The sequence below is a fragment of the Vulpes lagopus genome, chromosome 23, assembly GCF_018345385.1.
Source record: "Vulpes lagopus strain Blue_001 chromosome 23, ASM1834538v1, whole genome shotgun sequence".
NCBI classification, from domain to species: Eukaryota; Metazoa; Chordata; class Mammalia; order Carnivora; family Canidae; genus Vulpes; species Vulpes lagopus.
The window spans coordinates 52,033,772-52,045,793 of record NC_054846.1 but is presented as its reverse complement, the minus strand read 5'-3'; the positions used below and the strand labels follow the sequence as shown (position 1 = coordinate 52,045,793).

General features: G+C 38.5%; 1 protein-coding gene and 1 pseudogene across 2 annotated transcripts in view; both read left to right on the top strand.

Moving 5' to 3' along the window:
* AGBL4 (AGBL carboxypeptidase 4) overlaps positions 1-12,022 on the top strand; it is a 1,348,432-nt gene that overhangs the window by 865,912 nt on the left and 470,498 nt on the right. For both annotated transcript variants that reach the window (XM_041739178.1, XM_041739177.1), the window contains exon 5: positions 1,479-1,695. In XM_041739178.1, the coding sequence (XP_041595112.1) occupies positions 1,479-1,695 (217 nt within the window). The remainder of the gene's footprint in view (positions 1-1,478; positions 1,696-12,022) is intronic.
* On the top strand, positions 10,670-11,523 carry LOC121481650 (annotated as a pseudogene).

Sequence of the window (12,022 nt, the reverse complement as noted above, 5' to 3'; positions counted from 1 at the left end):
CACTTACACCCTCCTCCTCACACTGTCCTCCACATGCTCCTGTGTCTCTTTTCTTCTCAGTTGAATGCCAAACCCCTACAGGTGAGCCTTGCATCCTTCCTCTACTGTGCTAGTAACCCTCAAGAAAACATACCTGCCTTGGGCAGCCCAGGTGGCTCTGCGGTTTAACGCTGCTTTCAGGCCAGGATGTGATGATCCTCGAGTCCCGGGATCGATGGAGTCCCGCGTTGGGCTCCCTGCGTGGAGCCTGCTTCTCCCTCTGCCTGCGTCTGTGCCTCTCTGTGTGTGTGTGTGTGTGTGTGTCTCTTATGAATGAATGAATGAATGAATGAATGAATGAATAAATAAATAAATAAATAAATAAATAAATAAATAAAATCTTAAAAAAAAAAAAAAAGAAAGAAAAGAAAACATACCTGCCTGTAAGGAGTTTCCAAACTGATCCTAGTGGATGAGACTTAGGAAGCCATCAATAAAGAATCAAGAATTACTGCAAAATGTGGGAGCTGAACAGGCCTGGAATTGTCAATGGTTGATCATAGAAAAGGCACAGTTTGCGATGGGTTTTGTAGGATTAACAGAATTTTGAAGACATAGAAATGAGAAGCATTCACTGCAGGGAAACAGTGTGAATGGTTTGGATGTCATACATTCATGAGAGGGTACAGTGAGCCTATGGTGGGGATGAATGTAAAGAAGTTCTGGGAATTATGACTGGAACATTTTGCCTTTTCTCATGTATATGTTTTCAGAGTTCCTTTTTGAAGAATGAGCGTGATGACTTAGCAAAATTTGCCTACACAGTGTATTTGAAGTAGTATTTCCCAAAGTGCTTCTGTGGAAAATTAGTGTCATGAAATGCTCTGTAGAAAAATAATAATAATTTAAATGAATGTTGAGTATTCTTTCCTCTCCCTTGAATATTTATAATGCATATTAGCTTATTTTAAAACGATCTGAATTAGCCTTATAATACAAGCCTTATAATACACTTCCCTAGGAAAAGCAGGCCTCCCCTGTTTATTTCAGTAAAATATCAGAGTCTTCAGTTGCCCTCAAGGCACTTTTAAAGTCTGTAACTATATTGCATATTTATTTTTAATATTTTATTGACTGCTTCCCCACCAAAATATAGGCTCCGTGAGAACAAACACATGCCAGTCTTATTTACCATTATACATCAAGAATCTAGCACAATGCCTAGGCATATAATAAATGCTCAAAATAAGAGTAAACAATGACTAAAACTTGTTCATCTTTTAAATTTGCATTGTCCAAACAACTGGTAAAGGATGGGGCTGGAATTTGAACAAAGTACTGCCAACTCTTGGTCTCTTCTTTACCATAGATGGTATGGTTGTTATTCCCAGGCACTAGGAGGAGTTCTTGATGTTACAGTTTTTCTCTTCCTGCTTATTACCTTTTGAAGCTTGAATGATTGTCTAATATGTCCACATTTTTTTGTTTGTATCTTTTAGGCAAAGACTGCCACCTAAAAATGTTTACTACTACCGGTGCCCAGACCATAGGAAGAATTATGTGATGTCCTTTGCATTTTGTTTTGACCGAGAAGAAGATATTTATCAATTTGCTTACTGCTACCCATATACATACACGCGCTTTCAGCATTACCTTGACGGCCTGCAAAAGAGAAACATGGACTACTTCTTTCGGGAGCAGCTGGGTCAGAGCGTGGTAAGACTGAGTCAGAACCAGGCAGCCTTGCGGGAGGAGCTTAGCAATGGGTTTTTATAGAATGGAAATAATGGATATTGATGCTTTGCATATGCTCTGGAACTTCTAATAATTAATTTCATTGTACTATTCTTTGCCTCTGTGGAAGTCACAGAATAAGATATGAGACAGATGCCTGTCCTTCTGAATTGAAGCTGATGGTGCTCTCTCACAAAATACAGAAAATCCAGTGAGAAAAGAAGGAGGCTCCTACTAGGTGTCACAAGCATGTTGAAGGCATGAAAGCATTTTATGAGTGTAAACCTCTGAGATAAAAAAACAAAAACAAAAACCTCTGTCTTTTAATGAATTCAGCTTGCCTGCAGTCACATTAGCAGATGGTGTACAGTTTGGTTGTGCTGCCCACCATGTGCTCTGTCTCTGCCATTCATCAGTTCCTAACCCTTCTTCCTTTCCAGGTGTAGTTCTCTAGGTCTGGAGATTTCAGTCTTCTATTATTCTATATTAGTTTCCTATTGCTGGCTTAACAAATGGTCTTGAACTTGCTGGCTTACAACAAAATGAATGTATTATCTTACAGTTTAGAGAAAGTCTGAAATTGGTTTCACTGGGCTAAAATCAAGATATCAGCAGGTCTGCATTCCTTTTGGAGGTTCCAGGAGAGAATTTGTTTCCCTGTTCTTCCCAGCTTCTAGAGACTGTTTGCATTTTTTAGTTTGTAATTCCCTTCCACCTTCAAAGCCAGCAATAGCTTAAGTCTTTCTCAGGCTGCATCACTCTACCACTGAATTTCTTGCCTCCCTCTTTTACTTATAAGAATCCTTGTAATTATGTTGGGCTCACCCAGATAATCCAGGATAGTGTCTACATCTAAAGAACTTTAACTTAATCACTTTGGTAAAGTCCTTTTTGTCATGTAAAGTAACAGATTCACAGTTTTCTGGGATTAGGACTTGGACATTTTGGAAAGGGGTGCATTGTTCTGCCTATCATTGTTCTCTATGGCCAATGATACTTCAGCTACTTGTAATGAATAAGCAGGTGATAAATTGTTTTTATGTTTTATTCTTCAAAAATTGTGGATTATGCCTCTCAAATCAGTATATAAACTACTCTAAAGATCCTAAGTGAGAATACTGGTGGCATTGGCAGATAATACGTACTCGAGGTTCTGAGATGTGTTGGTGGAAAAGTGGATTCTTCCCAGTGACTGTGAGTTCCACCTTGAAGGGAGTCCCACTTTAAATAAAAGTTTTCAAGACTAGACTGCTTAAAAGACAGAGTCTAGTCCAGGATACACAAAGAAGGAGAGAAATAAAGAGAGTCTGTATATGGCTCGGGTACCTGAGAGTCCCATACGTTCTCAAAATCTAGTGGTCTTAGAGTCTAGTGGTCTTAGGCTATTCTTATAGCCTGAGATTCTCTATAAGATTTTACTAAATATCTTCACTAAACTCTCTTCCTAACTGTGCTTCTGGTGGGTGCCATGGGTATCTGGTGCCTATATATCTCAAACTGAGAATTGGGACACATGGTCTATCAGTCAGCATGCTAGCAGGAAACAGATGGCAGCCTCACATTAGGATAATTTGAGGAAGGCTTAATAAATGGGCTATTTACAAGGTGTGGGCAGTGTGTAGGAAAACCACAGGGTATAGTTTATTTCCCCAGGGCTAGTAACAGCCCAAAGGGTGTAAAGGGAAGGAATTATTACCAGAACCCAATAGTAGAGAGTCGTGTAGTAGGCCACCTCGAGTGGAACAGTGACCTTCACTTAAGGAATAAAGTTAGCCTGAGATGACCTCACAGGGAGGGAACTGAGAAAAATAAATACATAGAACTCATTCTCTTACTCTCCTCTGATTTCCTTCTCAGGGTCCCTACTGACCAACCCAACCAGAAGCTAGAGGACAAGAGAGCCCATTGAAGTAAAGATTAAGCCACGCTGGTCAAAGGAAATGGTGGAGAAGGGCAGAGAGGAGATGTAGAAAAGCAAATAGAACATACTAGGCACACGTAGATTAATCGACAATTTATTATTGGAAATAGTAAGATTATCTGAGATGCGACTGTCAGAGAAAGGAGATGAGTGTTTGCCAGATATGAATTGTGATATGAGTTAAGACAGTGAGAAGTTCATGTAATACTTGTGACTTTTAATCTAAAGAGCAAGAATTGTACATTTCATTCCTGTGTCCACCCCAACCCCTTCTTAGATTTTTGCCACGTAGAATGTAGGTGCATACGGAATGGCTATTAAATGAATTGTTGAATGAATGAAAGGATGAATTCATTGTGGATCCAGGATGGAATTATACCATCAGATCTTTGTTTTAGGCAGCAGGATAAAGAAAGTAGGGGAAGAATGGAGAAGATGCAGTTACATAGCACTTTCTCTTCTATTCCATTTCATAGAACTCATATCCACCTTTCTCTAACGTAAGGATGAGACATGAAGTCTTCATTTTGGGTGACCATGTCTCCAGCTAAAAACTGGTAGTCCTCTAGATATGTAGGAGAACTGAAGGACAGTTTTGAAGGACAGCCTGAAGTCTCTGCCACAGGAAGCCTGAATTCCATTTTCAACACTAATACCAAATTACTCATCTGACCTTGAATGTTACTTCCCCATTCTGGGAACAAGTCTTTCATCTACAAAATGAAAAAATTGGACTTGAATAATGTTTTCAAATTATTCTTTGAAACTCCTCAGGAAAAAAACAAACAAAACAAGTTGAGACCCTTGTCCTACTTTAGGCCAAGGAACTGAGGAACACTGTGGGATATAAAACAAATCTTGGTGTACTTCCAGAAATGTATTCTATACCTGAGGAAATAAGACATATTCAGACAGAAATAATATTTTTAAGTATATAATTAAGGATCTCATAAGTTATTTGGAAAAGTAATGGTCAGACTAACCATCAGGGAAAAGATAGGCTTTATGCTGAGTCTTAAAAGATGAGTAGGAATACTAAATGCAAAGTTGGGGAGAAGGCAGCCCAGATGGCAGGATATAGCCAGAGTCATTGCATGGTGATAATTGGTTAGTATTGGGAATCTTCCAGTAGAAGATGGGGATAAATAGGAATATCAGAGCCTAACTCTAGAAAGCTTTAATTGTTGTATTAAGGAATTGTGAGGAGGGGGCAGGGAAAGGAACTAGAGCTATAGCCTTTATTCAGATTTAACACACAGATGTGGGGTCAAGTACTAAATGTATATTATCTTTTATACATAAAAGAGTAGGCAAAATTATTCCAGTTTGGAGAATAAATAATCTAAGGCTAAAAAAAAAATAAGTTACTTACCTAAAACAACATGGTTAATTCATATTAGAGACAAGGTTTAAACCCGTGGCTTCTAACACTACATCCTGTCATTTTGATGGACCACTGATGCTTTCTATATTGGACTAATAACTAAGAGCCTCAGTAGGTTTTTGGCAAAGGGATTACCTTATCCAAAGCAGCATCTTAAAAAAGTAAAGTTAATGGAAACGCAGAGTGTACCTGTGCTGGCTAAACTAGTTTAGGGAAACTCTGTGGGTTGCACGTCAAAGCAAATGCAACTACTTTTCCAGATAGGACAATTCTTCATTACCAGGGTGTTTGGTATGGCTCATGTCTGAATGCACCACTATAATTAGTTAATCCTTATTCCAATTTGGAGGGAGGATAATTATAAGTGGGAAGGCTAAACATGCCAACATCCACATCTTAGGGAAAGTGAGCAGAAAGCAAGATTTTGAATAGTGCTGGAACTATTAATCACCATGTCCATAGCTACTATTGCTACTAATTATGTCATCCAAAGTGGAATCTTATTTTCTTGTTCACTGGTGGCCCCTTCTAACTTCCCCAAACAAAATCCCTTTGAACATGCATTAATGCTGCAATCTGACATTTAAGATAAATATATCCTGGGAAAGATCTTTTTTTTCCTTATTGTTTTAACACCCATATTGAGGTATAATTAATATACCATACAATTCACTCATTGTAAGGATACAGTTCTATGATTTTTAGTAAATTTATAGAGTTTTACACTGTCATCACAATCTACTTTTAGAACATCATCTATTTTTTTCCATCATCCCAAAAATTTCCTTTGTTAATCCTCACTTCCATTCTGATCCGTAACAACTACTGATCTTTTCTAACACTATAAATTCCATTGCTGAACATTTTATATAAATGAAATCTTTTGCATCCAGCATCTTTCACTTAGCATTATATTTCTGAGGTGTAGCCATGTTGTGCCATGTATCAGTAGATCATTTTTGGTGCTGAATAGTATTCTATTGAAAAGATATATAGCACTTTTTTTTTTTTAATTCTTTAGTTGGCAGACATTTGGATTGTTTCCAGATTGGGGTTATTATGAATAATAATGTTATGAACATTCATATGCATACCTTTTAGTAGACATGTGATCCACTTTCTTTTGGGTAGATATCTAGCAGTGGAATCATTGGGTCATATAAGTAAGTTCATGTTCAAAGTCAAAAAAAGAAAAGCTGTCATACTGTGTTCCAAGTTAGTAGTGTTCCAGCAATGGTAAGAGGGAGGGTTATAGTTTCTCCATGTTCTTGTTAACACTTGGAATTATCTATATTTTTTATTGTAGCCATTTTAGTGGGTATATAGTGGTATCTCATCATGGTTTTAAATTGTATTGCCCTACTTGATGGGATGAGCACTGGATGTTATATGTTGGCAAATCAAACTCCAATAAAAAATATACAAAAAAATTTTATTGCCCTAATGACTAATTATGTGGATTATCTCATCATGGGCTTATTTGCCATTCATGTATCTTCTTAAATGAAGTGTCATTTTAAATCTTTTGCTCACTTAAAAACACTATGTTGTGCCCTTATAATGAGTTTTGAGAGTTCTTTATTTTTAATTCAAGTTCTTTGTCTGATACATGCTTTGCAAATATCTTCTTCTAATCTATGCTTTATATTTCATTCTCTTAACCATGTCATTTGAAGAACAGAAGTTTTAAATTTTGAAGTCTAATTTATCAGATTTTTTCTCTTATGGATCATGCTTTGGATTCTCATCTGAGACTCTTTGCCCAACTGAAAACCACAAAGATTTTCTCCCATGTTTTATTATATTTTTTTTGCTTACATCTCAGTCTGTGATTGATTTTGAAGTTTTTTTAATTTTTTGAAATTTTTTATGTATGGCATACGGTAAGGATCTAACTCATACTTTTTGCACATGGATATCCAGTTGTTCTAGCACTACTTGTTGAAAAGACTAACCTTTATCTGTGAATTACCATGGTTTCTTTCTCTTTGGCCTCTGCTCAGTTTTTCTTTTTCTCTTTCCTAGTTTTAAGCCTGGATTCTCAAGGAGCCAACCCTGTATCTCTGTAGGTTAGTGGTCAGCTGTTACTGGGCTGAGTTTGTTCTCACCCACCCTGAGCCCATAATATTTCCATCCTCTGTCAGTGTATCTGTATGTGGGTATGGGGAGCACAGTCAAAGTCTGGGCAATTTTCAAGTCTGTCCTGGCTCTTACTTTCCCTTCTGTGTTGTGTTTACCATGAGCATTTACGCAGCTTTGAAGTTGTTGAGGAGTGTGTGACTGGCTTGAGCCTTCTCAGGTCTCTACTAAGGCTGCACCTAGACTCATCCAGGGATATGTTTGTCCTAGCTATGCAACTGCAGGCCCTCCTTGCTTGCCAACCTGTGTGATGAGTGTTTCCACAGATAGTACTGCTTGGTGTGAGCACTTTCCACTTTTCCAAACTGAGTCCCTTTGACCATGACAGAGAAGCTTCCAATCCTCCTTAGAGTGTGGCTTGCCCTAACAGAACCCTGCACTCACCAAGCTTGGGGCAAGATGGAGCAACCACAGCACATCAGCACATCACAGATTCCCATTCTTATTACCCGAAGTTCAGCAGTTTTTTATGCTAACAGTTTTGAGATTGTTGTCTGTCTTTGGTCAATTTCCAAAACACTGAAATGGTTGTTAGTTTTATCCAGCTTTTGTTTTGTTTTGTTTTTTGGAAATAGGGTACCAATACACTCCTTCCGACATAGCCAAAGTAGATTTTAATTGACAAACATTAAGTTTTTTTTTTTTAAAGATTTATTTATTTATTTATTCATGAGAAACACACACATACACACACACACACAGAGAGAGAGGCAGAGACACAGGCAGAGAGAGAAGCAGGCTCCACGCTGAGAGCCTGATGTGGGCCTCGATCCCGGGTCTCCAGGATCACGCCCTGGGCTGAAGGCGGTGCTAAACTGCTGAGCCACCCGGGCTGCCCAACATTAGTTTTTCAATCATACAACCGTGTACTGCCAGACACAGTAAAATACAGTATTATTTTCATACACCACTGACTAATTAGATGAACACCTAACTCTGTGTGTGTGTGTGTGTGTGTGTGTGTGTGTGTGTTGAAAGGATTAGATGGAGAGCCATTCCTGTACATAAGGATAGTTTCAGAAAGGAAGTATCTCACAAAAAACAATAATAATAATCTGATAGTATATTTTAGAGAATCACTAGAAATATGGGGAAAATATTGTCTAGGTTCTGACACTGGCTACCTCTGTGACTTTGAGAAAAGCACTTCTCCTTTTTGGGCCTCAGAAAGTCAGACCAGATTATTTCAAGCATCCTTTTCACTTGCAACATAAATTATAATTCAAACATTCATGATACCCTGATTGTATGTTCTGAGTCACACATCAGCCTGCTGTATTGTTGCTTCTTTATCTTTTCTTTATTTTATAATATTGGTAGTTATTGAGTGCTTAGCATGTGGTAGGCTCAGTGCTGTGACCTTCATATACATTATGTTTACTCAGTACTCACAACACTCCTATTATGTGATTCATACTGTTATTGAGTGCTTGACATTGAACCAGCATGGTCTAGGCTCTGGGGATACAGCAGTGAAAACCAGGCAGAAATCCATGCCTTCATGGACTTATATTCTAGTAGGAAGAGACAGGCAATATTTGATAAATTAGGAAAAAGGATGAGTTTTGGAGTGAAGGATTCACTTAGAAAAATTTAAGCTCTGAAATATATCAGGATTATCTTCTTCCTTTTTTTTTAGGATTATCTTCTTCCATTTGTATTTTTAAAAACTGAGATGCAATGAGATCAAGTAATTTGTCTATACCATGCAGTTGGAACTGGAAGCCAAGCTTTTGTAGACTCTTAAAAATGGACTCTAAACCAGTCCTGGATAGGAAATATTCTATTCACCTGTATATTCATTTACTAAATTCTTGCAAAGTCATTCTACAATACTACCAATATCTGATGAGTACTTTCTGCCTGGCAGGCTCTATATGGGGTGCTGGCAGCAGACAGATGGAACAAAACAGACCTTATCCCTGAATAGCATTCAATGTAATAGGCAACACAGATGTAAAAACTAATAATGGCAATAATGGTAAGAGACTTGATATCATAGAGGTAGTGGGCAGAGAAGGGGCACAAGGGAGGAAACAAAGCCTTAGGGAAGAAGATATCTCAAATTGAGAATCAAAATACTGATACAGAGGCTGAGACACATGATGAGTCCTGACAGTTGTGTGCAGTTCCAGACGATGAGAGCATGAGATCAGCCTAAGAAGAACAGAAGGAGTAGTGATGGGGAAAGAAGAAGAGGCAGAAGGAGGCTGGCCCAGGAGTGCCTTGAATGCCAACCTCCAGAACTTGGACTTTATTCTGTGGGCAGTGAGGAACCAGGCAGGAAAGATCATGATCACTGCGGCCCTTAACTCTTCTATCCCCAGGCTGCACTTGCTGGTGACAGTGATCTAGAAGTCATGTTATCCTGCCTGTCCTTCCAGGTGGCTTTCCCACCTATGGACAGAGATATTTGTTAACCAAAAGTACCTGAGGGAAAATTACCACAAGACACCACGTATAAAAAGGAGAATGCCATAGAAATGCCTAGAAAAGCTGGTCTCTCTGATCTTAACACCTCACATAATCTCTAGAGTTGGCAAAGACTATAAGGGTCACATTCAAGTTTAGCAAATATATTAGGAATCTTCTATGGACAAGGACCCAAATTGTATAGCCCAATGTCTTCTCTTAACATTCCAGAACTATGACTTTTCAGCCTCTGCTCACACATTTCTTGAGGCGCCTGAGCCCCATTTCAGAGAAAAAATCTCCGCCATTCCCAGAAAGAGCCACCTCCCTGTAAACTTTCTCCTTGATTCTAACTCCACCCTCTGAGTCTGCTTCTCGTGTACTTGCCCTTTAGTTCCTGGAGAGGTCTGTGAAGATAGCAAGCCGGTCACCACACACCCCTCACGAGTCTTCTCCAGGCTAGTCCTTTCCTTCTTCCTCTGTCCCTATAACTCTATATTTCTGCAAATTCTATCATTTCTAAACTTTGTGCCTTCTTTGTTGTTCTCTGGACATAATCTAGGTTAATTTCCATTATAAAATATCAGAACTGGGGCATTTGTGTGGCTCAGTCTTTTAAGCATCTGCCTTCAGCTCAGGTCATGATCCTGGAGTCCTAGGATTCAGCCCTGCATTGGGCTCCGTGCTCTGTGGGGAGCCTGCTTCTCCCCCTCCCTCTGCCTGCCACTCCCCCTGCGTGTGTTCTCTCTCTCTCTCTCTCTCTCTCAAATAAATAAAATACTTTTAAAATATCAGAACTGAATATAAAATTTTATAGGCAATATAAGCTTCCTGCAGCAGAATAAGACTATTGCCTAACTTGCTCTGAATGCTAAATCTCTAGAAATGTTACAAGAGTTTACATTAGCTTCTTTTAGCAGTGAAGTCTCCCTGTAGTTAATTTTTGTTGTTCATTAAATAAGGCTATTTTAATTCCTCTGGTATTTTTTAAATAATACTTTTATTTTAGAATAATTTTAGATTTATTTTTTTTTAAAGGTAGACCATCTCCTGGTGCCATCATGATGGACATGGCCAGTCAGGTACTCCTGGGTTCTGGTGTCACCATTGTGTCCTAGCAACTTATGTACATGAAAGTGCTCATCCAGGTGTAATATGAGCTTTCCCTCTAACAATAAGACAAGATATTTGGGGGCAACAAGTATGTTAGCTTCCTCATCTGTTTTGTTATGTTTAGTACCTTACGAGCGTTGATGCGAAGCATTCATAGACTTAGCTCCAAGACTGTGTTCAGGAGTCCTTGGAACTGTGGTCCAGGTTAAAGTTTGACAGCTTTACCAGGAGTGTGAAAAGGTTGAAGAGATAGGACCTGGAAATGTACAGAAAGAAGTCACATCTTCCTTCAACCAAATTATCAAGGAGACAACTTCAGAGATGATGACTTGTTCTGCTGCAACCTTCATCACACAACCCTCCCGGGTGATCACTCTGAGATCTGTGGTACAATTCATAAGCAGAGAATCCAAGTACTGTGGACTTTGTAACTCTATGGCGACCATGTATTGGGAAGAAGGCATCCTAGGATATTTTGTGGCTCTTATTTTTCACCTCTAAGGGGACATCGTTTCATTATAGCTCTGAAACTCACCAGCCTACCTTGACAGTACCTATGCACTGGACAATGAGTTTCCACCATGTATGAAAGTTATTCCCAAGCTGTCACAGAATTTTTTGCCAGTATGTTGACCTACCTGTTTGTGCTTATCTCTAATCTTATGGCTGTCAACAACTGTGAGCTTGCTGGTGGATCCCCTCCTTACTCCTCAATATGTACTTCCTAGATAGATTGCTGGTGCATGCTACAACAAGAGAGAAATATGAGCTGAGGAAATAGTTTTTCTGCATAGTCCCCTTTGAGTAGACTTATTGTTGTGACCTGAGAATGTTAATTTAAAGATGTGGGACAGGGACAATGATATTATTGTGGCCCCAGATGCATAGAATTATAGGAAAGAATGTTGATTTCTATATAGTGTGGCACACTTTTAAAATAATCATTTAATCTTGAGAAAATGGGGAAAAATGAAAAGATAATACTTCACCTAGCTTCCTCTAATGTTAAAACCATGGAGCATTTGTCAAAACAAATAAATTAACATTGATACATTACCATTAACTAAACAACAAAACTATATTCAGATTTCACCTGTTTTTTCACTGATGTTCTTTTTCTGTCCCAGGATCCAATCCAGAATACTGCATTAGCCTATATTTTAGAAATATAATTGTGACCCCTTATACTTGTCCTACCATTGGTTTTAACCCTTCATTCTAGCTTGCTGTGATCATTTTGATTCTTGGATTCTCTTACCTGTACCATTAGTGTCTTCACTTAGATTTTTTAAAGTATGTAGTTTTTAAGTATTAATTTAAGTCAAGTATATAAGTGTTTA